The sequence below is a fragment of the Ammodytes marinus genome (genome assembly GCF_949987685.1).
Source record: "Ammodytes marinus genome assembly, chromosome: 2".
Lineage (NCBI taxonomy): Eukaryota > Metazoa > Chordata > Actinopteri > Uranoscopiformes > Ammodytidae > Ammodytes > Ammodytes marinus.
The window spans coordinates 20,322,567-20,350,270 of NC_137231.1; the positions used below are offsets into that span (position 1 = coordinate 20,322,567).

At 40.4% G+C, this 27,704-nt stretch overlaps 1 protein-coding gene across 1 annotated transcript in view; it reads right to left on the bottom strand.

Annotated features, from left to right (window-relative positions):
* Positions 1-27,704, bottom strand: part of ntrk2a (neurotrophic tyrosine kinase, receptor, type 2a) — a gene marked incomplete at both ends in the record, with an annotated part of 75,599 nt that overhangs the window by 33,111 nt on the left and 14,784 nt on the right. The window contains 6 exons of the mRNA XM_080035231.1: positions 22,158-22,257; positions 22,565-22,602; positions 24,289-24,516; positions 24,617-24,688; positions 24,943-25,075; positions 25,955-26,088. Coding sequence (XP_079891357.1) covers positions 22,158-22,257; positions 22,565-22,602; positions 24,289-24,516; positions 24,617-24,688; positions 24,943-25,075; positions 25,955-26,088 — 705 coding nt within the window. The remainder of the gene's footprint in view (positions 1-22,157; positions 22,258-22,564; positions 22,603-24,288; positions 24,517-24,616; positions 24,689-24,942; positions 25,076-25,954; positions 26,089-27,704) is intronic.

Genomic DNA, 27,704 nt, shown 5'->3' on the forward strand with positions numbered 1-27,704 from the left:
CAGTTCTTTAAATAAAACCATCAAAGAAATTTAGAAAGGAAATGTCTATTCGGTGGACCCACCAACAACTCATCTATAATGTGACACGGGGCCCCAACATGGCTTCTTTTGCAAGGGGTCACAAGCCAAAGCCATTGGGAGTCAATGGTTTAATGTTAAGCATGTTTTCTATACACTTGTAATGTATTTTAATGTACATTTTTCAAATAAAATACAAATATCACCTGTAGCTGTTCAACAAACGTTTGTTTGCAAATTGGTGCTTGAATATTGTGAGATGCACTGTGAAAGTGAAACACCAAATCTATTCAATATAACAATTTTATCGCAGTATTTGATGTCATTAAGCTCAAGTTTTTATTTGCTTTAAAGCCGTTGGATGGAAAGCATTTTCATCAGCTTTATTTGCGTGAATGTTTTAAGCAAACTTCAGGTAATTCGATTGACAAGTGGATGGAAACATAGTTATTGTCTGAAATGTTGCACCCTTTTCCATAGATTTAAATGATTATCACACCTCATCACTCACTCTCTATGACGGCCAGCGTTTCACTCCTCCTTCAACTGTGACTGCTTTGAAATGCTATTAACACTTTTTGCAGTGTGGTATTTCCACCTGTACTTGAGTAAAGGGCCTGAACTACTTCCCATCAAACCTAACCCAACGCACTATATCAAAACCCCTAAAAAGAAAAAAAAACGGTTTGCATTGTTATTTAAATTGGACTATTTCTGTCAGCGAAACTCTTCAAGTGTTGTAAATCCTTATCACGCTGTAAAAAAAAAGCAAAGGGCTTGAGGACTTGAAACATTATTTGAGCCTATGCAGTTGACAGATGGACAGAGTCAAAGAGACGGGGAATAGAGAGATGATTCACAGAAAGGAGGAACAGTAAACAAGGTGATGTGGCATTGATTTCAAAGCCAAAATGGCCACAGATCTTTGCAGTTTCATTTATTTTGTTTGGGTAAGCCTTTTGTTCTGATGAATAGGTGAACACAGCACACAATATTCAGGGACACACTGAATCCAAAAACTCTTTTACTTTCAGATGAATAAGACACTTTTGCACACGAGGGACACCAAATGATTTATTTTATTGAAAAGAAAAAAAAAACCTGTCTTTCCTCTGAAGAAGGTTATATTGTTTTCAAATAAGCCTTTGAAGCAATTCTATGGAACAGCCTCTTGAACGCTGCTTTAATGCCACAATATACAGTTTATGGAAGAGGATCACAGACAAAAAGTCCTTACTGCTGTGTTAAATATATTTTTCAGCTTCGCCTCTATATGAAATGACTTACAATTAGTGCAGACCTTTTTGGTTGTAACCTGACGGTGGAGAGGTATAAAGGTCATCTTTGTGCCATTAACTAAATGTATTTTATCTTTAAATTGAGGCTTTAGGGACTCTGCTGCGGTTAGGGGACATACCATCATTGATGGAGACACATTAAAAATAAGGCACTGTAAAGTCTGTCACACATGAAGATAAAACAGGCACTTGATAACAGTTCAGTTATAAACAAAAATGTTGTGTATCGGAATGTACAAAGGACAAATACAATTATGATAAAGCATAAAATGACATTCACTTCCAGTTCAAACCACCGTTATACTGTTCTGTAATATTTCCCAGTGTTAGCTCTTTTTTTTCAACTATCAGCTCTTTAAAACATGTCCAGGAAAATCTAAATTATGCCATTTACAATGGTCACACATCAGCTATGTACAATTATGTGCAAATAAATCAAAATAATTGAACCCATGAGCCCAGCATCCTGTTTTTAACAGGACCCATAAGGTTTTACAAGACAATAACTTATAGCTTCAGTACAGCATTATACACTGTTTTGTATAATAGTTCAGAGGAACACTGGTTATGTAAAGTAAAAAAATTAAAACTGCCTGAAATATTCAGCTTGTTGAAATACGTAGGTAAAACTATACCAAAGTTAGCTTAAAAATGGAGCAAATATTTACTCATGTAGCTCCGAGCGGAACAAAGAATGACAAGGTTAATTTGCTTTCTGGTGGAGAATGAGATGAGAAAATCAGAACACCCTCATGTCTGTCCACTACATATAAGGCTACAGCCGGCAGAGCACAAAGACTGGAAGAGTGGGAGACAGCTAGTCTATAATGCCCCTGTGAAGCTCACTAATGAAAACGTTAGATCTGTTTTTTAAGCTGTACAGAGAAACAATTGTATTTCATAAAACGTCAAACTCTTTAAATTGTGGACGCAACGGATGCATTTTTCTATCTTCTCATGTTTATAATCCTGGTGTTTATGCCTCTGAATGTTCAGTCCAATGTCTACTTCCATCGGTTAAATTCAAATACTGCTCATTTTACATTTGGTATGCTTTTATCCAATTAAGTGTTCTACCGATTTGGCTGTCTAATGGTTGACAAAACCCCTATTTGCACTAAACAGTGATAAGTTCATACCTTAGAAAAACGTTCCCAGTAAATGATTAGTTGTAATATATGTACTTTGTATATTCATATGCTACACTTTTAAATGCAAGTTCAAACTCATAGCAACAGACACTTTAAAAAAGTTACATTCACGTTGCTGATGCAGCTACAATTTGTGAATAATTACAGTTACGATGTTTTCCCTAAATAATTGAAAATGTAGTCTTTTCTTTCTTAGTCTATATTTCCTAATAACACAATCATGAACATCGTCAGGAACACACAAAACATATTCAGCCACACTCCTCAATCTTCCCCCTCAACTAATATGTATCGGTAATTGCCTCAGGCTGGTTTTAATTGATTTTATTCACCTTTTTTTTATTTATTTTACATTCTTCACTCTGATGGCTTTTTGATGCCATTTAGTTTCTGTTGCCTAATTAGCACTTTGGTAGATTGATTATTTTTCTCTTTTCCTTAACCCCAAAAGGGATTGTTGTGTGGGGGTTTCTTCTAATCATGAGCATTTTAATCTGTTTTGTATGAACGCACCATATTAAAGCTACAAACTAAACAGACTGTGTAAGTGCAACCAATCAAATGTTCCCTTCTGCTGACAGTTCTCATATTTATTTAAATAAATCTTGCACTGAAGAAAAAAAAAGCGTTGGGAGTAAATCTGTTATTATAATTTTTAATTTCCCTGGGAGAAACCACTGGCGTAACAGAAGCAGTTCACGCTTTGAATAATACGCTTTTGAAATCACTCCGGCAGTAAATAAATGATATTTCACACCAGAGTAAAGTACAAAACACTAAGGGCAGTTTTAACAGCTAACGTACATAGAGTATGATCAATGAACACTACTGGAAATGTGAATTTTAGACATCAGTGAAATGATAAATTCTTAATGGCTGGAGAGATTATTCAAGCGCACACTCTCAAAATAATGTGATTTACAAAATAATTTGCTATCTACAAACATAACATGGTGTTTGTTATTATTTATATTTTTCATATTAAATTTGTAATCCAGTTTGGCTGTCTGGGGTTTGTAATGAACAAGGCAGTAGTCTATTGAACTAATATTCATTTAAATATACAGCATGTATATATACAGTATGTCACAAAAGTGAGTACACCCCTCACATTTCTGCACATATTTTATTATATCTTTTCATTGGACAAAACTTAAGAAATGACACTTTGATACAATGTAAATAAGTCTATTTACAGCTTGTATAACAGTGTAAATTTACACTGTTATACAAGTGAGTACACCCCTGAGTGAAAATGTCCAAATTGGGCCCAAAGTGTCAATATTTTGTGTGGCCACCATTATTTTCCAGCACTGCCTTAACCCTCTTGGGCATGGAGTTCACCAGAACTTCACAGGTTGCCACTGGAACCCTCTTCCACTCATTTATGACGACATCACGGAGCTGTTGGATATTAGAGACCTTGCGCTCCTCCACCTTCCGTTTGAGGATGCCCCAAAGATGCTCAATGGGGTTTAGGTCTGGAGACATGCTTGGCCAGTCCATAACCTTTACCCTCAGCTTCTTTAGCAAGGCAGTGGTCATCTTTGAGGTGTGCTTGGGGTCGTTATCATGTTGGAATACTGCCCTGCGACCCAGTTTACGAAGGGAAGGGATCATGCTCTGCTTCAGTATGTCACAATACATGTTGGCATTCATGGTTCCCTCAATGAAGTGTAGCTCCCCAGTGCCGGCAGCACTCATGCAGCCCCAGACCATGACACTCCCACCACCATGCTTGACTGTAGGCAAGACACACTTGTCTTTGTACTCCTCACCTGGTCGCCGCCACACACGCTTAACACCATCTGAACCAAATAAGTTTATCTTGGTCTCATCAGACCACAGGACATGGTTCCAGTAATACATGTCCTTAGTCTGCTTGTCTTCTGCAAACTGTTTGCGGGTTTTCTTGTGCATCATCTTTAGAAGAGGCTTCTTTCTGGGATGACAGCCATGCAGACCAATTTGATGCAGAGTGCGGCGTATGGTCTGAGCACTGACAGGTTGACCCCCCACCCCTTCAAGCCCTGCAGCAATGCTGGCAGCACTCTTGCGTCTATTTTCCAAAGCCATCCTCTGGATATGACGCTGATCACGTGCACTCAACTTCTTTGGTCGACCGTGGCGAGGGATGTTCTGAGTGGAACCTGTCCTTTTAAAGCGCTGTATGGTTTTGGCCACCGTGCTGCAGCTCAGTTTCAGAGTGTTGGCAATCTTCTTATAGCCTAGGCCATCTTTATTTAGAGCAACAATTCTTTTTTTCAGATCCTCAGAGAGTTCTTTGCCATGAGGTGCCATGTTGAACTTCCAGTGACCAGTATGAGAGAGTGAGAGCAATAACGCCAAATTTAACACACCTGCTCCCCACTCCCACCTGAGACCTTGTAACACTAACGAGTCACATGACACTGGAGAGGTGAAAATGTCCAAATTGGGCCCAATTTGGACATTTTCACTTAGGGGTGTACTCACTTTTGTTGCCTTCAGTTTAGACATTAATGTCTGTGTGTCGAGTTATTTTGATGGGACAGTACATTTACACTCTTATACAAGCTGTAAACTGACTACTTTACATTATATCAAAGTGTCATTTCTTCAGTGTTGTCCCATGAAAAGATATAATAAAATATGTGCAGAAATGTGAGGGGTGTACTCACTTTTGTGACATACTGTATTCTCCTACACCAGCAAAAGTGTTTGTTTTTTAAACTCTGTGTCCCTTTTAATTCAATAATCCTCATACATTTTCCCCGACCTCAGTCTCAGCTCGGCCTGTCTGTATGTCTGTGTGTGGATAGTGAGAGTGAATCATCCCATATACTGACATGAAGTGTATACATATGCTTGGCCTGCATGCAGTAAAACGCTTCATACATGTAGACCTGCCGTGCATATGTGGCGCACTTAAGCGCTCGACATGTGCAATGTAATTATTTATTTATGTCTGCATTTGTGAATAAAAGCATGCACCCGCCCATCCCTAATGTTACTGAGATATACAGCGTTATATCGGTTCATGTCAATGTGTTAGCAAGATGGCAACATAACAAAAAATATGTTACTATTGTACAGTTAATAAACCATTAAGGTTTTCTTTGAACCACATAAATGTGCCCGGGTCCTTATTATGGACAGATGTGCATGTCTGATGTGGAACGCAACCGATGATTTATTTAACAGAGAGACTCCCAGTTGTAATCTTTTGTGTGTCTGTATTGAAAACTGACAAGGTGTAGGTTCACTAATAACTTACAGGCAAGGCTCGCAACATCTTTAACATATTGCACTGTTAAAAAGAAAAAGAAAAAAAGAAAATCCCCCTAAAAAACATTGCCAAATTCCTTTGATTTATAGAGCTACTAATGTTCCACTATAGCAGAGTGGTTGGCAGGGCAGGGGGGAGAGGAAAAGGAATCTCTTTTGTAGCAGATGTGCTAGATGTTTTGACAGGTGCAGTGACTACCTGCAAAACTAATTTGACGGTTAGTCGGCAGTTTGAGAGCACGGTGCTGAGCAGTCAGGTAGGGTGCTCTGCTACTCCGGGTGTAAACAGTCTGTGATGAAGACTTTCAGAAACCTGCCCAACTCATCACATAGTTATCCCTTTCTGCCTTTATGGCACACGAGAGCCAGGCAATTGAAAGTGAAGCCATTTTCTCTCAAATGCATTGCCACATCTCTGATCACTTGTTCTCACTGCGACTCGCAGCAAAGGCTACGCTTACAGGAAGCTGCAGCCAAACTTTTTCTCTCTTCAAAGCAAGTTTTTCTCTCTCAGCCTTGCAAAGTAGTCTTGGTTGTTCAATTTAATGAGCCTCAAAACTTCAGACTTCAATTATTTTGGTTCAGCCCATGCGGTGGTTGGATGTCAAGGTGTTTGGATTTGGATGTTTTATGTGTGTGTATGTCTATGTGTGTGTGTGTGTGTGTGTGCGTGTGTGTGTGTGTGTCTGTGTCTGTGTGTCTGTGTCTGTGTCTGTGTAGGAGGTTGGTTATGTTTGGAGGGTGGGAGGCATGGAGGTATATTTGGGAAAGATGTAGGTTAATGGCTGACTCTGTCCCTGTGATCTGAATAATTCATCCAATAGGAGGCTTTTATATGTTTCTGACGGCTGTCTCTGATTGGTCGATCAGGCTTGCTGTATCCTAGAGCTCTACCTGGTTCCTAGACCTTGCCAACCCCTTTAGAGGCTCATAATGGACACCGCTGTTTGTGTGTAAATGTGTGTGTACAGTATGTAATCCTCGTAAAACCCCTACAAGGTCCAAACCCTTTATTCGTTATATATGGATTTTTTCATAAATTGTTGCGTTGATTTATTATTCTTTTCCCCTTTTCCATTATCTTTGTCCTATTTTGTTTACCCCTCTCTCACACACACATACACCACACACACACACTCACACACATATTTCTCTCTTTTGTTTAGTCTCTTGTGTCCGTCTCCGTTAGCGTGAGACCACCTCCAATGGGATGTTCTGAAACAACGCACAGCCTAAAGAGAAACACAAAAAACATAAACAATAACAAAAACAAAATAAATGTAACAAAAGAAAAGTCAAAATAATAATAATAATAATAATAATAATAATAATAATAATAATAATAATAATAATAATAATAATAATAATAATAATAATAATAATAATAATAATAATAATAATGTCCCATCACAAACGGCATTTAAATAAACTGTTGTTGTTAGCAGTGTCAGTACAGCAGAGCTATTTGTGTGCTTAGTAACGGTCATTCAGTTGTTGATTGCAATGGAAGTACAGTTAGTATCTTGGGTTGTTTTTCCACTCATATGCACTGTGAGTAAGCAACTAAATACAAATGTTAAGACATCTAATATTAGAACACAGAGTTATTTTATTAGCCTAATGTTATTGGCAGCAGAGCAGCACCAGACGTCAGTATGCTTGGCAGTTCAATTTATCGTGAAATCATTTTCTTGGAGAAGGCATCAGTTTAGCCAAATTAGTTGCAGTATCTGACAGGGATTGCAAATGTGTGCACCTTTGCACCGTGAGTTTTTCAAAAACTGAATGCAGAAATACCATCAGGTAGCCCAAGAACGATCATGGTAGAAAACAAATAGGTGCTCAGCAGCAGACAGAATCTCCCCACATTAATGGATCCATTTTATTTATCAAGTGAAGAGGCAGCAATATGTAAAATCACTGATAACTGTAAACTACAGAATTCACAATCTCTACTTGAATGCAGTTTACTCAACAGCATATTTAGCACCAGTAACCAAAGTGGTTGGAAAATGCCACAGAGATCAGAGAAGCAGCCTAATCAGCTCATCTCAATCAGCAAGTGTGCCTCCCCCCTTATAATTAGTTGGTACCATGGTGATGGTGACGGTTTAGTAACTCCTGGGTCAGATAGTTCATTTTATAAAGATTAAGATGAAAGGAAGCTCTCAAACTCTGTCTTATTACTCAAGGGCCATAATTCCCATCTCCTATATTTGAATATTTTTTAGAGAGCGGACTTTGCTTGAACATGTTCTGTCCTCATATTTATAGCCAGTGGTGATTGTGATTGCCCTTATATGGACCTGTATGCCATATTGTATTTAAAACCCATTGTAAAAAAAACTAAACAAATGGGACAATGATTTTAAATTGTACCAAAAAACGTAGTGCTCTTTTTCTCCCTCTGAAGCTCTTATCCGAGGTCATGTCTTTCGCATAATTTAATCAAATTTAAAAAGTTGTACATGCCTTTATTGTGTCCTGACTTAACTATTACAATGACCATTTCCATTGCAGTTCAAAAGCGTCTAGTCTAAAGCTTGCCCTTTTTACACAATGCTGCAGCCCGTCTCTTGAAAAGTAAGGGGATCAATGATTAAAGTCAGTATGATTCTTCCTCTGCAGACCATGCGTGTCCTTACCAAATTTCATACACCAAATAGCTGTTGAGATATTTAAATCTGGGCCAGAAAAGAGGGCTGACTATTGCCCCATGTTACTAGTTTGACTAAAAAAATGCTAAACATAAAACAAACATCATAAAATTCTCAATTATTCAGCAAAGGTCACAGTCACTCTGATATTGTATACAGATCCACTGCAAAGCAGCTTTTCAGTTAAGTGCTAAGTTGTTCAAAGAAAATAACAATTTACTCACACTGGCCCTCATTTATCAATCTTGCGTAGACCAGAAAAATGGGTGTACGTACATTTCCACGCAAATCTCGGCATTTATCAATATGGACGTGAGCGTAGGGTACGCTCAAATCCCACGCCAGCTCTCAGCTCGTGTACGCAAATTTGAAAACAGCTTGGACTCACAGTGCAGGCTCTGCCGGGTAGCCGATGACTTTGTTGGACAATTATTAGAAGATAATACAAATGCAGTGCAAATAAGACCGAAATAAAGATATTAATCACTTAAAAATGAGCAGCTTGTGGTGTGCAACTGAGTAGGAGAGCTGATTCAATAGTGCGCACACCGGCCACTTAGGACGGCTGCATATGGGACTGCGTATGGGCAGTTGTCTCCGTCTTGGAGCAGCTGGGGGGACACTGAGGCACGGGGGCTGCATTCATTCAAAATGTTAGCCTAAGTATTAAATATGTAGAAGACATACACTGCTCTTTATGATACAAAAAAATACACGGCACAACATTCAGCTTTAGCTTAACATTTTATTTATTTGACGCACTTTGTAGATGTTAGTTCCTCTTTTAATGTGTCATTAATGCTAAAGCGAGCGATTTATTTCCACCGTTAACCGGCACGTTGTTCCTATCTGCTGGTGGAGCAGGACGGTGCGCTCTCACAGCTGATCGCTGCCGGGTCGGCTTGTGCAGCTGACGGCCGGGCTGACCACTCGTGCCAAGCGCATGCTGTCATACAGTAAAACGCTAAATGTGTTATTTTTAGTTTTTAAAACCCTTTTGAATAGTGCTATCTAAAAGGGCCAATACATTCTAATCATTCAAATCTCTGCAGACGTGTAGCCTATTTATTTTATGGGGACCATTATCGGACAGTTGGTGCGTCTTTTTCTCCTCCACCACTTATATTATGCCCGCAGCCCCGCACCACCAGTTGGTTGCATTTCAGAACAGCAACACGCTTTTTTTAGTGGCGATTTTGAGTCAACACCAACGCTGTTGACCACAGCAGTTATTTCCTTCCTAACTGCTGCCTTCTGTCGTTCTTTGATGCTGCTTGTAGGCTAATGCTCCGAAATGAAACTATTTTTTTCTTCTACTTTCGCTGTTATTCTGTCAATTTCTACTTCAGGGAAGTGCCGTATTGCGCATATCCATGTCGTAAAACCTCTGGGCGAGGCCTCTAAACTGAGAAAATATAGGGGCGTGATACGCTAGTTTTCATCCGCCGCATTGATCAATAATGGCCTGGCGTACGCTGAGATTGGCGAGATACGCCTGTTTGATAAATCCCACGCGACACCTGGCGTAGGGAGGTATTTGCGCCAGAATCTGCACCAGTTTCCACGCAAAATTGATAAATGAGGGCCAGTGGGAGTAAATTGACCTTTTAACAAAACATAGAACAATAGACTCATTGATCCTGTATACACGTCTGAACTTACAGTAACTTCAAAGCCTTAAACCTTCCCACTGCACCCCAATCAATGGACACTCTCCTATCTATCTGTATTGTTATACAAGATAGGACTTTTGAGCATATTCAACCGCTCCTGTTTTCTGCAGTACCTGTGGGTGCAGGAAAATATGATTCTTTGTAAAATGACAGGCCAAGACCTGGCATGTCACTGGGGGAGTCCATGCCAGCCGAACATTAACCGCCTTATCCAGTGTTGGAGGTCTACGTGTACATTACCAACCTGGCAGTTTACAATGGAAGCTGAGCCAGCCAAAATAAATCAAACCTCTGAGCTGGATGTTGCATTAAGGTTCACATGAGTTTCAAATATCTTCATCATAGAGGGATAAGTGAGTCATGTCTCGGAAAACAACAAACAGACGGGAGAAGGGAGATAATGATGAGGTAAAAATAAAACTCAAAATCCAGCTAGTCTCCTGCGTTCAAGTTCAAACATGCTACGTGCCCACTACCAACACCACCTATACCTTACCTTACATACAGTAGAGCAAGAGCACACTTACTTGCTATGTAAAGAGCAGATATTATTCTGCATGGGCCTGGGATAACGTCCATAAATAGGACAGAAACAATTGTAGTGTGGGAGCAACAGTGTAACTCCTGTAGCTCCTATCCAAAAACTAATGAGGGCCAGGGGTTTTGAGCATCTGAATAGTGGAGATATTCAACGTCAATAACAATTTCAGTTTCTTTGTTTAAACTGCAAAGCTGCGTAATGAGTAAACAAACACACAGTGCAGGGATACATCCTGGTTGTGTTCTGTCCCACAACAATATATCCACCACTGTAGGTTTGGGGAAGAAGGATTTTGTAATTGGGGAGTGTGTGCAATGGAAATAAAGTTAAACCATGCAAGTGATGTCTGAAACGTCTGTCAGTACAGTAGGGTGAAGGAGAAAACCATTCCAAGCAGCTGACACTTTATGATAAAGTGAGGTAGTGAGGACAGCCAAATACAACAACCGGCTTTCCTCCATTCAGCTGGGTTTGTCATTTCTGTTCTGAGACAAATGTGGAGATTTTAACAGCACTAAAGAGTAAGCAATAAAACAAACAGACTGACCGCTAAATACCATAGGCCCTGCCCACACAGACAAAAGATTCACATTATGTCCCCCTTGAGGAAAGTTTCTGGAGATTCCTTGCTGTGCTTCTGTCACACTCACCTGATAACAATCCAGAGACACCTGGGGCTTTACGTTGTATCTAGATTCTAAGATACATTCAGCCCAATACTTGAAAAGGTGTGCAGTGGAAATGTTCTGGATTAAAGTTGGGGTCAGCGATTAAAGAGAATGTTGGTTTTCAAAATCTCTTTTGTCAAAATCAGTGAATATTTCCTTATGATCTGCTAGCTCTGAACTGTGTGTCGCTGAAAGAAAATCCAGTTTTAATAACACTTTGTTTACATACCAGTTTACACAGCCTAAGCTGTGTATTTACACTGGATATACAGTATTTTCAGCACAGGCACAGTACGGACAGGTGCCAAATCATGACGAGATATTACTGATTTTGACAAAAAGTGATTTTGAACCGTTCTCCAGAAATGCTGACTCTACCTTTAATAATCCAAGGACATAACAGAGGAATGTAACATTGAAGGTTGTATGGGAATAACAGCAGGTTTCCATATGACAGTTTTTGCAATCAGTAAAGCCAGAACTGGGTCAGGGCCCAACCCCTTAACTACAAAAACACCTTTATTGGACCAGTAAAAAGCTTTATATTTATTTTAGACGCCATAAAGCAATAATAGACCACAATCTTACTTTACAAAACTGAACAGAAATCCCTCAAAACTAGCAGGAATTGGATATGGCTTAAAATACCTTAGAGCAAAAGACCATCAACATAGAAGACAAAAATGTGTCTGGTGATGTGTGTGCTGTAGACTTTAGCCAGTCACGGATTGCAAAGTATTTGACAAATATTGAATATGGAGACTTTGTTAGCTTGTCCAATTACTTTTTTGTCCTCTAAAATAGGGGGTTATTCCCAAAAAGAGCGACAGTTTCTTGACAATGATTGTGATCCGGACATCCTCAAAATGAACCTGAGAGTCAGCGACCTTACTGTCATAGTTTTATCATTAGCCTAACCAACACACAAAAATGTTTCCTTGACCCAATTCTTTCTGCTTCACTAATTGTAATATAATACTGTTGTGTTGTGTTGTGTTGTGTTGTGTTGTGTTGTGTTGTGGATCAGTTATGAAAATCCTGCGGTGTCATATATTAAAGAAAATCTAATTCACAACAGCATTGGTCAGTGTGCAGACATGTTGTGTTCTTGCTTCGACTGTATTGACCAGCACCTGTTTTGTTGCACAGCTCCTTTCATTGCCCTGCTTTCCTGCTGATGCATATTCACAAGTACAAAACAGCCCAACATCCAGGTTCAAAGTTTTTTTTAACCTTGAGGTTTCATGTCAATGTGTCGTTTGGCTGCCAATCGTTGTCAGGGCTTCTTTTTTTAGGAGTGAAAAATGTGTTCAATCCTTTGACTCAGTCAACTATGAACCAAGCCAGTAAAATGGGGCAAAAGATCTCTCGGCTTCAGGCAGAATGCCACAGTGATGAATTGGGGATTTACGATTTGACGTGGGTCCCAGGTGTCTGAGCGTGTGTGCGTCTGAAGGTAGTGATTCACTCTGCGCCCAGACTCAGCTAGTGATAATGATTTAGTTTTGGAGCAGCGCATGTTGGCAGTGACGCAGGTTTCCGTGGCAACAGCTTGCTGCAATGGGCAACGGAAGTCCACTGTGTCACACTACAGACCTTCTTACAACCACACACACATTTTCTTTCATCGTCTCTCACACAGAGTCACTTTTTGTCTCTCACTTTCTCCCTAAACACACACACAACACACACACAACACACACACACACACACACACACACATACTTGTTTATGTCATATTGTGGGGACACACACACAATACAAAGCTTCTTGGGCAACTGGCTGTTCTTGGAGGCTTGTTCCTGTTCTTACACAAGAAAAGCTTCCACATGCATCACCGAAGAACATTTTATAGCTTCAAAAAGACATCGGTCAGACAACAACCGCATTATTAATATTTAATTAATAGTCAACATGTTCATTGGTAATGAAAATAATTATTCTCTATCAAACTGATCTCACTGTGGATTTTACATTATTATTAACTATTTGTATGATACAGTGACAGATGGAATGTGTTTGTTTACCTTAGAGATAGATTTTAAATACGCAGCATACACACACATATTTTTCCATATTTGGTTTTACTTTATTCTGAGCCCAACCTGTCTGTTTAATCAGCTTTTTCTCAAGACATACGTTTGTTTTTCTGTACGTGTCAGCTTCAGACTGCTCCTTGTTGGAGTATTTTTCATCAGTTGTCTTATGTCAGCTAAGAAACCCATGGACAGCTCAGCAAAACGGTAGGTCTTGGCACCGGACCACAGAGTGGACAATAAGAAACAAAGTAATAAATCTGATCTCTGAAGCCGCTTTGGTACAGCATTTTTTTTCTGGTAGTACACAAAGACATCACCTCTGTATAAATAATACACAAATAGACTTAATTCACATTGGTGGACAAATGATCTCTTTGTTTTTGATTGAGGAACTGAACAATTACCCCATGATGGGGAATACCAGCAAAGAGGCTTTCAACATCAGATACGGTAAAATGTACAGTGATCCTGCCACTCAGTCAGTGTATTCTGAGAAACATCTCTGTTAAATCAGGACATCATCTGTACTCAGGAAAGATCACAAACATGTGCCCCCACCCCCATTACCGTTACACACACACACACACACACACACACACACACACACACACACACACTGAAGAGCTGCTGAACTTTGCATTAGGCAGTGATGGGAAAGCAGGGCCGTGAAGAAAGAGGCCTCCTGGCTCAGTCTGGACAGGCAAACGATCCACTGATCCATCAATAAACTTCTATCTGTTATAGTGCTCAGCACTGCTGCTCTCTCTCCCCCTCCCTTTTTCTGTCTTCTACTCCCTTGCTGTGCAGAAAATGCTGTGCATACGCAAAACTATAGAACACAACAGCATCCAGTCACAGTAAATGTTATTGGCATGCATCTTTGCCAACCTTCGTTCATATTCAGGAAAACTGGTGACTGTGTGTGTGTGTGTGTGTGTGTGTGTGTGTGTGTGTGTGTGTGTGTGTGTGTGTGTGTGTGTGTGTGTGTGTGTGTGTGTGTGTGTGTGTGTGTGTGTGTGTGTGTGTGTGTGTGTGTGTGTGTGTGTGTGTGTGTGTGTGTGTGTGTGTGTGTAGGTGTGTGTGTGTGTGTGTGTGTGTTGGTGCATTTGCCTCTTGGCCGCTGGAGTATCTGCCTGAGTGCAGCAGACTAGGTGTTGATCGATAGCTAAAGCCTCATTAACATAGACGCTATCATACAGACATTCACTGTACTGCCAAGAAAAAGGCACATTGATGCAGCATGTACACACTCTGGCAGCAGTGACATTTACTGAGCGAGCAGCAGTCGTACTGAAAAAACACACTGACACGATGTACATGAAAAGTTTACATTCACTAACACCAGACTCCAGGACTTATTAATACAGTATATAACTGACAAATTAATGATGATATGTAATGAGAGGTGAGGATACCAATTGCCGGGAAGCTTAATCAATGATAACATACATAACATCATTTATGAGTTGATTATATTTTGCATTAACAATATGAATCTGCAAAGTTAACTAATGTTGTCAAATATATGTATTGGAGTAAAATACACAATATTGGCTTCCAAAATAGTGGTGGAAAGTAAAGTAAAGTAGCAAAAACTGAAAATACTTCAAATGATCTCAAAAGACTACTGTACATTTACAGTAGCCTACTTAGTTACATTCCACCTGTACGTTATCGTTTTGATTTGAAATACTGTATGTGTGTGTGTGTGTGTGTGTGTGTGTGTGTGTGTGTGTGTGTGTGTGTGTGTGTGTGTGTGTGTGTGTGTGTGTGTGTGTGTGTGTGTGTGTGTGTGTGTGTGTGTGTGACGGATGAAAGTAATTTGCTTGCCATGATTAAACCATTGGCCTCCATGTAAACATTATCAGAACCTGTTTGTGTGTGAGAAATTAGAATTCCAAAGATTTTCTTTTATGTTATTCTTTCCCCCTCTTGGTCAAAGATGAAATAGTTTTCTTTGTTTGGTGCATCGCTTTGTTTAGACAAGAGAATATCAAGACACACTTAAGCAGCAGCCATACTGATGTCATTTTTAAAACTCTTTGTAACAATTAAATACAAGCCTTTATGTAACGATTACATGACAGTCATAACCATTATTTCCAGTCTGATCTATGCTCAGGAGCAAAAAGCCATCTGAAAATGATTTCCATTAAGAATTACAGCTGCCGCCAGGAAACTTCACTTCCCAGAATTTAGCATGTTTAATGTCCTAAATATGAAGATAAATATGTAGATGGTGCATTTGCTGAATAAGCTTTACGGTGCCATGGTTTTCTTGTATGACCATTTAAAGTCCATTTATGTTCTCTGATATGCACAGGAGGTATCAAATGAGGAAACACTGACCCTTCCAAAGTGCTTCCTTTTTGAAATGGAGAATAATCCGATTTTAGAAAAAACTCGCATTTCAAAATGGAAACAATTCAAACTCCTCAGCTGCTCTGTAATAATTTCATCTGCACAAATTGTGCGTCTACATAATGTCCTGTTCCCACACTGCACTCCCAGTTCCAACTGTCTCATTTTTCACTGCTCTGACTGTTCGCAAAGGTCAGGCTGACCAATACAAGACAGGAAATGATATACGGCCGCACAATGGACTCCCTGACAGAGATGAGAAGAGGGAGAGACACCAACTGATGCTCACTATCTTCATGTTCTCTGACTCTGACCGCCAACGCTTGTTCCTTCTTCTTTTTTTAAATAGGCCATTAAGGCATTTGATTGAACACAATGCTTGAAAATTCACCTGTTTCCAGCAAATGGCTATCAAGCCTTAAAAAATAAGCAGAGATGGGACTATTTTAAACAAAAGAAAACGTTTATATTTTAAACCTTTTAATTGTTAAACCTCTTCACCGATTCCCAAAACATTTTTGTTGCCTTTTAAATAAGTAGCAAAATCAAGACACTTACAAAAAATGCAAAGCAAGTTTTATAGGATTGTGCTGTAATTCAGAAAAGTATCCAGAAGAAGACACCATGTCTGTCAGCAGAAAAGACAGAACGATTGTCCTGGGTAGCAAAAAATACAACTCTTGTATTTTGTGTTTTTTTGTCAGAAATGTTCAATTTAAAACCTGAATTAAACATTTGTCCAGGTCAAGCTTGGCACACACCAAAAATCAATGTGAGAAAGCACTTAAAAAAAACAATTAGCTATAAAGTGCAATTTGTACAAAAAGAAAAAGCCGTATTCACAAGGTATTCAGGCAACAATTCACGTTTTGCAGCGCACTAACAATAACTGCCTTTGGGATCCAGCTAGGCATTTAGTCCTTTCTTTCTCCAGCTCTTAACATTCAAATCTGAAAACAAACAAAGCTCTTGCCTGAGAAACAGGATCCAGGACACAAAGATGTAATCATAGCCAGGGCTTTTATTTCTGTCCATCTATATAGAGCTTCAGCAATCGGCTCCATCGGCTGCATGTGCAAACATTATTGTCACCAAGATAAGTTACCAAAAAAGCTGGGAACATATTGACATTGCTTGAAAATATATTAATAAATTACTTGAAGCTTGTTATCAGCCTTATGTTGTCAGTTACTTTTAAAAATTTCAATTCAATGAACTCGTCAGGGGCTCAATGAAACTGCATTGCAGTATCTATATAGTATCTATGGTTTTAATGCAGTGTCTGAGTACCTGCAGCTTTATGCCGTTTACCTCAAATAACCCACTGACCTCAGCACAAGTAGTAGCAGTTGCTAAGGAAACGTCCATGTGAAGAAAGACATATTTACCCTGGCTGGCATTATTCCTACTTCCTAACCTGACTGGCCTTTTTTAACGTGTCCTTCTTATTTGCTGAAAATACATACGGGATGATGTTTGTCTGTTTTCTGCTTTTTTTAAGGCTTACAGCCTCCACACACATCCTGCGTCTACCTCTGGAGCGTGTCGCCTTCCGTTACTGCTGCCTCTCTAGCGCGTTTTTCGGACACACATACAACGTCTCAGAAGCTGCTGCTGCTGCAGCGCTGCTTCTAAAAGCCCTATCTTTCTACATAGAGTTTTCATAGATAATTCCCATTAAAAATTAAGTAAAAAAAAAAGTTAAAAAAAAATCTAAAAAAAAGTTCCGACTTTATTCTCAGAATTCCGAGAAAAAAAGTCAGAATTCTGACTTTAATCAAGAAATGTTTGATCAAAGTTCTAAGAAGACTAGGAACCTGACCCGGCTTTTCTATTCTACCTGGTTACTGACACGCTTCAGTCATTGCTCTAAAAGTATTGATGTTCGATACTCAGCCCTCGTCTAAATGCAATATCCTAAATTTTAGCCTCTTCACTTTTTTGGTTCAACTCACTCAGTTTTTGCTTCCTTTGCAAACAAAAGTTTAGCGGGTGACCAGCGTTTCGTTAAAAACCTAGGCAAGTAGAGCAGTAGGCAAAACATGCATGTGTGCAGAGAGTGAGAGGAAGAAAACGAAAGAGAAGGAGGAGGATGGTCTGCTGAGCATGCTGGGTAGTGCCTTTGGCCCAGAATAGAGCTCTGCTGACCTTGAGGGTGTCATATCGATTGATCAACATTGAGGAGCTATGTGTGCCTGTGAGAGAGATGGAGGCGTGCAACTCCAACAAACCAGGAGAAAACTGAAACCTGCACTAATGATGAATCATTGATAAGTGGACAAGACAGGAGTCTCTCTTTCTCCATTTTACTTTTCCTCGTTGCCTCACTCTATCTCAGTCTGCTTCCTACCTATGGCGTCTTCTTATTTTTTTCTCCTCCAGGCAATTTTTTCCTGTCTCTCTCTTTGTATCTCCTACCTTGCTGGCTTTCTCTGTTTTCTCTCACTCGCGCTTCTTCTGAAATGTCATTTTTAGTATTCCGCTCGCTCGCCCTCTCTCCCTGTCTGTCTCTCACTTTCTGTCCACTTCACATTTACAGCTTTGCTTTCAATCACTCCCTTTTTACCCCCCGTCTTGACATTTCCATCTCGCGCCTGCGTCACAACTGAGGTTTATGTTGAAGCTTCCCTTTCTACAGGTGCTTTGAGGGCATGAACACATGTGGATGCGGCTACCTCCTTCTCTCTCTCTCTCTCTCTCTCTCTCTCTCTCTCTCTCTCTCTCTCTCTCTCCCTATCTCTCTCTCTGTGCCCACACTGTCTGTTTTCTCTTCCTGGACTCTGTGGTTTAGGAGGGTTGTTATGTGTAATTTAGTGGGAACTCCAGGAGCCTCATTTTGGCCAGCCTGCTATCACACTTTTTGTTTACTCGTTTCCTTTCACAACATTTGCACACCGTTTGGACTTCGATCTCTCTTAGATGAATCTTAACAGCAATAAGACCTCCTGAATAAATCAACTAACATCTTTGACTCCTCTAATGCACTTCATGCACCAGTGATCTAACGCACCTCTGTAAATACTTCAGTTCAAATAACAGCTGCTGGCACTTGAGCTTCATATGATTAGCTTCCTTGTGAGCCAATTTGTGGCATCCAGAATACAACTTCCAAATTCTGTTACGTGAAATGCACAGTGGGGTTTTGGACCCAGACTCAGACAGTTTAGTTACTTCCTCCTGTTCCAGACGACGCAAGCAGTCTCACCAAAACCTAATTTGCTTTCTCTCTGTGAATGGAAGTCAACATTCATCAAATCTTTGTGAGCAACTTGGATCTGAAACTATGCAGACGTGGAAGAGTAATTTCTGCTCAGCAGCTTGGAGAGACGGACATTTACCGATATGTGTATATATTAGGGGTGGGAAAAATAATCGATTCTCCGATGCATCGCGATTCTCTCTCGAACGATTCAGATAAGTTAATAATATATATATATATATTTTTTAAATACTAGTACTTCCTGCGCCATTTCGCATGCACACCACACATGTGCAAGTTGTTTACAAACATGGCTACAAAAGGGCTGAGAGCAGTAAACCCATGACCTGCACCGACTTTATCTCTGTTCACGTTTTTGTATGAGAGCTGAATTCCAAGCCATATTTTTTGTACAATATGTTGAAATTATATAGAAAATAATAGAATAGAAATCCTATAGAAACATGATTTACGAGATTAGAAATAAAATAAAACTGAATCGGTTTAGTTTTTACATACTTCCATATTGTGTTGAAATGCAAGCTGCATTGATTATTGCACTGTTCATAGAAAGTCATATTTGTGACAAGAAAAGCTTTTCTGTTAATAAAATATTAGAGAAGATAATTCATCTGTTGATTGTCTTTAATGATCATCACAAAAGTAGGAAGTGAGTAGCAAACCCTGATGTGTATATAAATATATTTTTGAACATCACACATGGGTATGTACATAAAACATGTTTTGCATTGAAAATCGATTTTGAATCGAATCGTTGACCTCTGAATCGGAATCGAATCGAATCGTGGGGTGCCAAGAGATTCCCACCCCTAGTTCATATATTATAGCCACCTTGTCTGTGTGTGTGTGTGTGTCAAGGTGCGTCGAGGCGATCGTGTTTGTTAACCTGTGCCAGATGTTGCCCATGTTTATTGATGAGAGAAAATAATCCAGACGGTATAAATAATGTAGACAAGCTAAAGCATTTTACTCGACTGTCAGGGAGAGAAGGACAGCCATTCATCTGGAGTTCATCTGGAGTCAGTGAGGTGAGGTGAGCTTTCCCTTATGCACACCTGTTCGGCACGGCACAAGGTTCTCTTCCGCTTTCTGATCTCAAATTTATCATCATCTTAGTCACCAGCACTGACTGTGTTTGTGTGTGTGTGTGGGGGGGGGAGGGGGAGTGGGGGTGCATGCGTGTTTGTGATTTGGACAACCACTTTGCCATGTCACAGAGCTGTTGGCTTAGGGTGCTGCCATCTGCGGTTTATGTTTCTGTTGTCGCGATGAACTTTGGTCATCACGGGGGAAAAAAACAGCGGTTATGTGGGCATACATGTTGCTGTTGATTACTCACAGGCCTCCCACTCTATATCCGACTGCGTCGTTCATTCTGGCAGCACTATATCTCAATCCATCTCTCGCCACACACACACACACTCAGCCCAATGTCAACACGCTGCAGGGCACATACATCTGGATGTATATGTGGAGCACAAGGACTGGGCCGCGTGGGGAGAGGAAGTGGAAAGAGAGAAGGATGAAGACTCCAGGGGGGAGCAATCACAAAGGCAAAACCGTAATGTGACCTAGCATCCTCCACACGAATGGCAGTGTGCACACGTGCAAAAACGCTTAGGCGAAGACGAGAGCACAGATACACACAGATCACAGATATATAGGGGGACGCTAAGAGGCATTAGACAGATTATTTCCTTCACAGCAACCTCAATCAACTTTCCTGGAGAAAGAAGACACCACACACAAGACTGTGCATACAAACACACGCATGCCCACAATATATACTAGCTGCTCCATCCATCTTCCGCCCCTCCTCCCAGGGGGGCCATAAATCAATCACTGCCAAAATACTGCCCTTCAACAGTGCAGCCGAGAGTCACACACACACAAACACACACACACACACACACACACACACACACACACACACACACACACACACACACACACACACACACACACACACACACACACACACACACATGTACAGGCACACACACTCATACATACACACACATACACACAAGTCTGTCTCTGGATTTACATTACATTTTTAGTTTGGTCATTTCAATGTCAAATGTGCGAATGACGGTGTCGCCCAAAAAGTAATTTATTCCCAAAACAACTGTATCTTTTAACAGCCCCAAATTAATTCCACAGAATGTCCTTTTCTCTAGTTGCTTATCAAGTGCATTATTATTAACTGAGCTAAACGGAAGTTGACTGAATGGAAAGCTAGGAAAAACAGTTCCTCTACCCAGCTTGTGTTTTTTTGGGAAATGAACCAATGGAAAGAAAAATATGTCTGCTCATAGTTATTTGCCAGCACATTAAACTTGTCTACGATAGAAGAAAAAAACAGCATAACCATGATTAAGCATGTGGAAAAGGGAGGATTGTTGAAGGAGATGTTCAGTCGTCATTGTTAGTTCACAAAGAAAGAGGCAGCCAAGCATCAAAATGTATAAAAAAACAGAGAAAAATCAGCTCTAGTAGGTGAGTATGAGAAACACTAACAAGAGGGAAATGATGAGTTACACTTGTAGCCACTGCAGAAGTCACGTCTTTCGAAAAGGACACTAATGGCTTCCACAACCGTTTCACAGCAACATGACAAAGACTACAGCAGGAGTTAAGTTTAGTCAACATGCGTGTTATTCACCAGTAGCGCTGAAACCCGGTGACATGGTTATAACAGCAGCTATTTCAGGATGGATTCATGGATACCCGTTGATCTGCCTATTGAGTGAGATCTTATAGACGATGTGCCACCACGTATTTCGGAGTCCGGATTCCATTAGCACAAGGTTTTTTCTCGTCATACATGCAGCTATCCAAATCTTGGACTCTTAGTCCCAGATTACGACAGTTTGAGCTGTAACAAACACAGCAAAGTACTTGCCAAATAAATACTCTGCAATGTGTGATCTCTTTTTATTGTCAAACGCTTATCCGGGGTCTGGACGCGGGGCAGCATCTCCTGAAGAGGACCCCAGAGTGAACTTCCCTCTCCCGGTTAACTTAGATTTAGTTGTCTCCCGCTAACCTCCTCATTAAAAGAAGTGTCAAATTAAAAGTGATACCAGGGTTAATGTATCCATGAATCCATCCACATTCCAATTGAATTGCCCAAAGCTTGAATCTTGACATCCACAAGAGACACCAAATTTTAATTTTTGTTTTGATTTTATCAATTCAATATAGTTTGTCCTCCCCCACAGGATGGAGGCAGGCAGTGCGGATCAAAATCAGGAGTCTTACCTTTGATGCCGAACTTGGAGTTTCCTCCAAACTTGAGAATAACCAACATTAGAAGGAAACCGGTGAATGCGACAGCAGCGATTCCCACCACCACGTACACCTGCACAAAAGGAGAAGACAGAGTTATAGTCCTCCTGCACTGAAGAGACGAGCATGGGCAAATACGCAGACAGACACTTGAAATAAACACCAAAGAAAAACGTATAGACCACAGGCAGTTTTTCTAAAATGCTGCTGTGTCTTTTGTATTGTGTTGGGATCTTTCAATTACTTCCAACACGGTAAAAACACAAACACACACACACACACATATCCAGCTCAGTTGCTTCTACAAAGACACAAAGAATCAACAACTGACAGCAAAGAAATAGAGACGGAGGACAACATAACACTGATACGTGACTTACAGCGACTCTATCTTCAGGCGGGTCCACAGGGGGCCCCTCTGTTGATAAAGGAAAGGCAGGAATAAATAGAGAGGAAGAGCCACTCAAAAAGTGAATTGTATCCCAGTGAACGACAGTTTTGTATGTAAGGATAACACACGTTTAGATGGTGTAACATTTCAACACTGTGTGAGTGCCATTCTGTCATGCTACGATGTCAGAGTTTGAGCTAACGTTAGTAACTCGGTCCAGCTCCCTAGAATCAGAGAAGTTTATTCTTTGGTAACCCCCATAGTCAGTATTGTATATGAGATAACCCTTAGGTTTTGAACTCCATTAAAGTTTTTTCCTCGTCCTCAAGGCCTTTTCTTGTGTAATGTAAAAAAAAGTGAATCATAGCTAATATTTTAAAATATTAACTATGAAGCATACATCTATCCTGTTGCTTGTCCAAGTACTGTATGTAAGGTGTGCAGCAAAACGTTTTTTATCCTTTTTAGCTTAATTAGTAAGCTAAAGCTACAGCGAACTGACTTAAAATGAGAAGCCGGCTTCTGTCCGCCTTTGTCTGAAATCAAAAAGCCTTGTTTCTACATTTCAGGTGCTAATTATAAATCATATCAGACTGCTTATGTGTGTGATAGAGCGAAAAGCTTTACAGGCGTAATAAAAGTAACTACGTTTATTCATTTAACCTTGATGTTTGTGAAAAAATCAAGGCATGACCGTACCTGTGGTTATATCTGCAGGAGGGCAGCGTTGTTGGTGAAAGAGACCAGAAAGACAAATTAGATTCCGAACATATCAGCATACATCATTTGCCATGCACTTCACATATAGTGTTGTCGGTCATGCCTGCACTCTGAGCTTGTTTGAAAAAATACATCCACCACCACACAAACACAATACACAAACTAACAAACGTCATACATTTAACATGCACAATGTCAGGATAAAAAATAAACAACAAACAACGACATCAGGGTCACAGTGTGGGAGAAGACATAACAACAACACTAATCCCTAGCTGCAAGGATGTGTAGGTAACGCACCCTCAGCAACTTGAGAGAGAAAAAAGAGAAAGAGAAAGATTTCTAACATGTAATTCGTGTTAAATGACGAGGAAGAAAATGACGAGATGTTAACGGAAAAGACATTAATATAAAAAGACACTGACACTATGAACAGACTATGCATGGAAATTGGATGCGTTGGATTCACACACTTTTACGTTTGATTAAACAATCGACATTTGTGACTCCGATCACTACTTCACTCACCATAATAATAAGGGTCCTTTTCGATTCCTGAACATTAGAACAACAGACATATTTGATATGATTAGATTTTCACTTGGAAACAATATTTCAAATGACATTCAAATGTTGTCGGACACTTTATTACAATGTGCAAATACCATCTCTTATCTAGTCACAGTCTATTTTTTTATAACACATATAGCCAGTACCTAAGGAGAAATATATATATAATTTAACATGCAACAATCTGTCTCATTATTCCCACAAATTTGATTAATAGATCCTGTCTGAACCTGAACTGCACTTCACTTTCATCACTCTCTCAGGGTTTGTCGTTTTCTTTGGGGTTAATTTTCTCTTAATGTTACAAAAAATAATGATAGATAGATAGATGGATACAGACAGACAGACAGACAGACAGACAGACAGACATGAATCCATCGATCTATCTTGAATTAGAAAACAACAATATAGGCTACTCCTCACCGTCCCAGGGCTTGCGCATGAAGTGAGCCTCCACCTCCCTTTGGTCCGAGCCAAACTTGTTTTTAGCAAAGAGCGTGTAGTGGCCATTGTTGAGGTGTGTGGGGCTGTCCAGCTGTAGGCAGCCGTGGTACTCCCTCTCTGTGATGTCATGGACCTTGGTCATGATGTAGAGCCCCTCTGTCACCGCCTCATCATCCAGAAACCATTGCAGCTGCGGCTTTGGGTTTCCTGGAAAACGTTGTGAAGACCAAACAAACAATACATCAGGCTGGGACCTTTGCCACAATCACAGACAATGAACAGTAGTATACGTGAGTGTCTCTCATACCTGCCACGCTGAAAGGGATGCACCAGTGATGGTCTGGGATTGCATCACCCAGCTTAGTGATTTTGGGAGGAACTGAGTGTAGTAGAGAGATCAGAGAGGTTTAGGAGCAACATTGTGAGACAAAGGCAGAACAAGCCAGAAAGCCAGATAAGGCCAAAGAGCCATTCAGAGGTAAAAAAAAAACAAAAAACAAGTGAAGCATGCAGTAACACTAATAGTCTTCTCCAGCGGTTAATTCTCTGTTTTAAAAGTCTATACTGCACTGACTAACACTTTGATACAATAATCCATTGAGTAAGAGCAGATTGCCAGGGGACAAAACGTACACAGAATATCCAGCTGCAGGGAGGACTCCATCTCCCCGACAATGTTCTCGGCTGTGCAGCTGATCTTGCTGTTGTGGTCCTGAGAAGACAGGTTGGAGAGTCGCAGCACCGAAATCTGGCCTGATGTCTCGATCTGATCAGTAAAAACACATCAATGTATCAGACTGAAAATTGAGGATTGCATAATGGTCAAACAACTTTAAACATAGGGTCAAAGGTTTACATCAAAGCAGAGTCCGATCATTTACATGTTAAATACAAGCCCAGGATATGTGGTGAATTATGGGAGGCACTTGATTCAGATTATCACCCAAGTGAAGTCAGCACTTGATATACAGTATGGACATTATTGGACTTGGAGAATGCTGTGGTCCCCTACTGGACTCACTAACTGGACCTAATAGCATTTTCATCAACATCTGGCATAGTGAAACATATTTTTTTCATATAAATTATAATTACATTCATTTTACACTGCATGCACTTGTCCAAAGGGGTGTACTTCTACCTATTAATGCATACACATGCTTTATGTTTAATTCTTATTTTACAGGGATCATTTAGTTTGGGGATGGGAATTTTACAATTTTAGAAAAAGTCATTGAGTCATTTTTATTCTAGGGGTTAACAAGGTGTTTGGATTTGTACTTTTGACATATAGAGAAGCTGTTTTCAGTTGCCAAATGTCTCCAGGGTCAAGGATCGGTGAAGTATTGAAGACTGAAAATGACCTTTATTCGGTTTCCCGTTTTATCAATGAATGTACGTATCTTTTTTTCTTTAAATGTCAGAACATTTTATTTTCCTGAGCTGAAGGAAAAGCACTCTAAAAGCCCAAGGTTTATAATCATATATGATAGAAAAGCTCCAAATGCTCACATTATTATTAAAAATAATATCTTTCTGTTGATTGTTGAATTGTTGAAGCTCTTTTAGATTTAGGTAATTATTTTCAAACAATTTTCAAATGGATTGTGATATGGCATACACAGTAAAACGTATCTGGTCTAACCTCATAGTTGGAAACCAATGCCATGTTCCATATCAGCTCAGGTGAGGGCACTCCATAGGTCGTGCAGGACAAGTCCAGGCTCTCCCCCAACATTAGTGTCACTCTGGATGGGTTTAACGTTGCCATGGGAACCTCTACATACAACCAGGGAGTGGGCAAGAAGAGGAGGAGGAGGGGGGAATGGAAGTGGAGAGCGGGAATGAGGGGAGGGAAAAGGAAGGAAGCAAACTTAGGATTCAAGGCCAACTCTAGTCCTTTCAGTTGAAAAACAAGGCACGTAACAAACTCGACAATAAGAGTGGAACAGCAGGCAAACACACACCCACTACCACAGAGTGAAAAGACAGAAACACAAAGAAAGACCTCAAATTCAATCTCATTCTTTCCCTCTCTCTCTCCCTCGCTCTTTCTCTATATCTTGCTTTCCATTAAGCACACTCACCCCAATCAAACAGGCAGACAAAGAGACAGAGTTCAAACATAGTGATGGTTACACTGATTACCAGTGCATGTCTTCGGCAGCCCAAGAACCAAATTAATTGGGCATAGTCTGAAGCCTCTTTCAAAGCAAAGACAGTGGTGACTGTGTGTATGTGAGTGTGTGTGTGCGTGCGTGTGTGTGTGTGTGTGTGTGTGCGCGTGCGTGCGTGTGTGCATGTGTGCGTGTGTGTGTGTGTGTGTGTGTGTGTGTGTGTGTGTGTGTGTGTGTGTGTGTGTGTGTGTGTGTGTGTGTGTGTGTGTGTACACAGTGCTGACCAGGATTTGACCTGGGTATGACCAATCGGACTCAATATGAGTCTTGCCACCCTGTCCAAAAACATATTTGGTGAAGAAAGAATAGAAGTTGAGAGGAGAATCAAAAAGAGAAGATGAGAAGAAAGATGGGAACAAAAGGAAGAGAGGAGGAAGAGAAGAAAAAAGAAAAGAAGACACAAGAACCAACAGAAGAGACAAGAGTAAAGAAAAGGACAGAAGACAAAAAAAGAAGAGAAAATAACTGGTTGTCGACAGCTACTGCAGATAAAACTGGACAGATCTCTTATCGAACCCTCTCCTCTCCCCCCCTTCTTCCACCTCTTCTGTCTGTCGCAGGAATGCTTATCACCGGGGCAACCCACTTATCACTACGGCAACCCACTCCATCAAAGTGAGCCGCACAAAAAAAATGTCATTTCAGTAGTGGCAGGCCAGCTGAACCACATATCTTAACGGGCTCTCAGTAAATCAGGGTTCCACTGCCACCAAAGACACTGGCAGACCACATTACACACACACACACACACACACACACACACACACACACACACACACACACACACACACACACACACACACACACACACACACACACACACACAGCCTAGAAATCTGAATAAAACTTCTGGAAACCTCCCTGTTTTTGATGTGATTGCAGTTGTCATGGCCTGTCAGTACATAGCAAATGATTTCCATGTTCAATTATTCACAAGCGCTGCTTCGGTAGTCAAACCATCGCCGACATTCTGTGTGATTGTAATCCTTTATCTACTTGGATGTGTCTGGAATCAACAAGTAGGATTCAGGAGGAATTTACCGTCATTAGCATAGTGGACCAGCCCGTGTCTGTGACAACGCACGAGTCGACTTGAAAAGATTTGACTATTATTTGCTTAAGAGTTTGGTCCGTGCTGCAGCCCACCTGCATCCAGTTATAAACAGTTAAAAAAACTTGCCAGTGTCCGCAAGCCAACAACAAAGTAATGTCCTAATG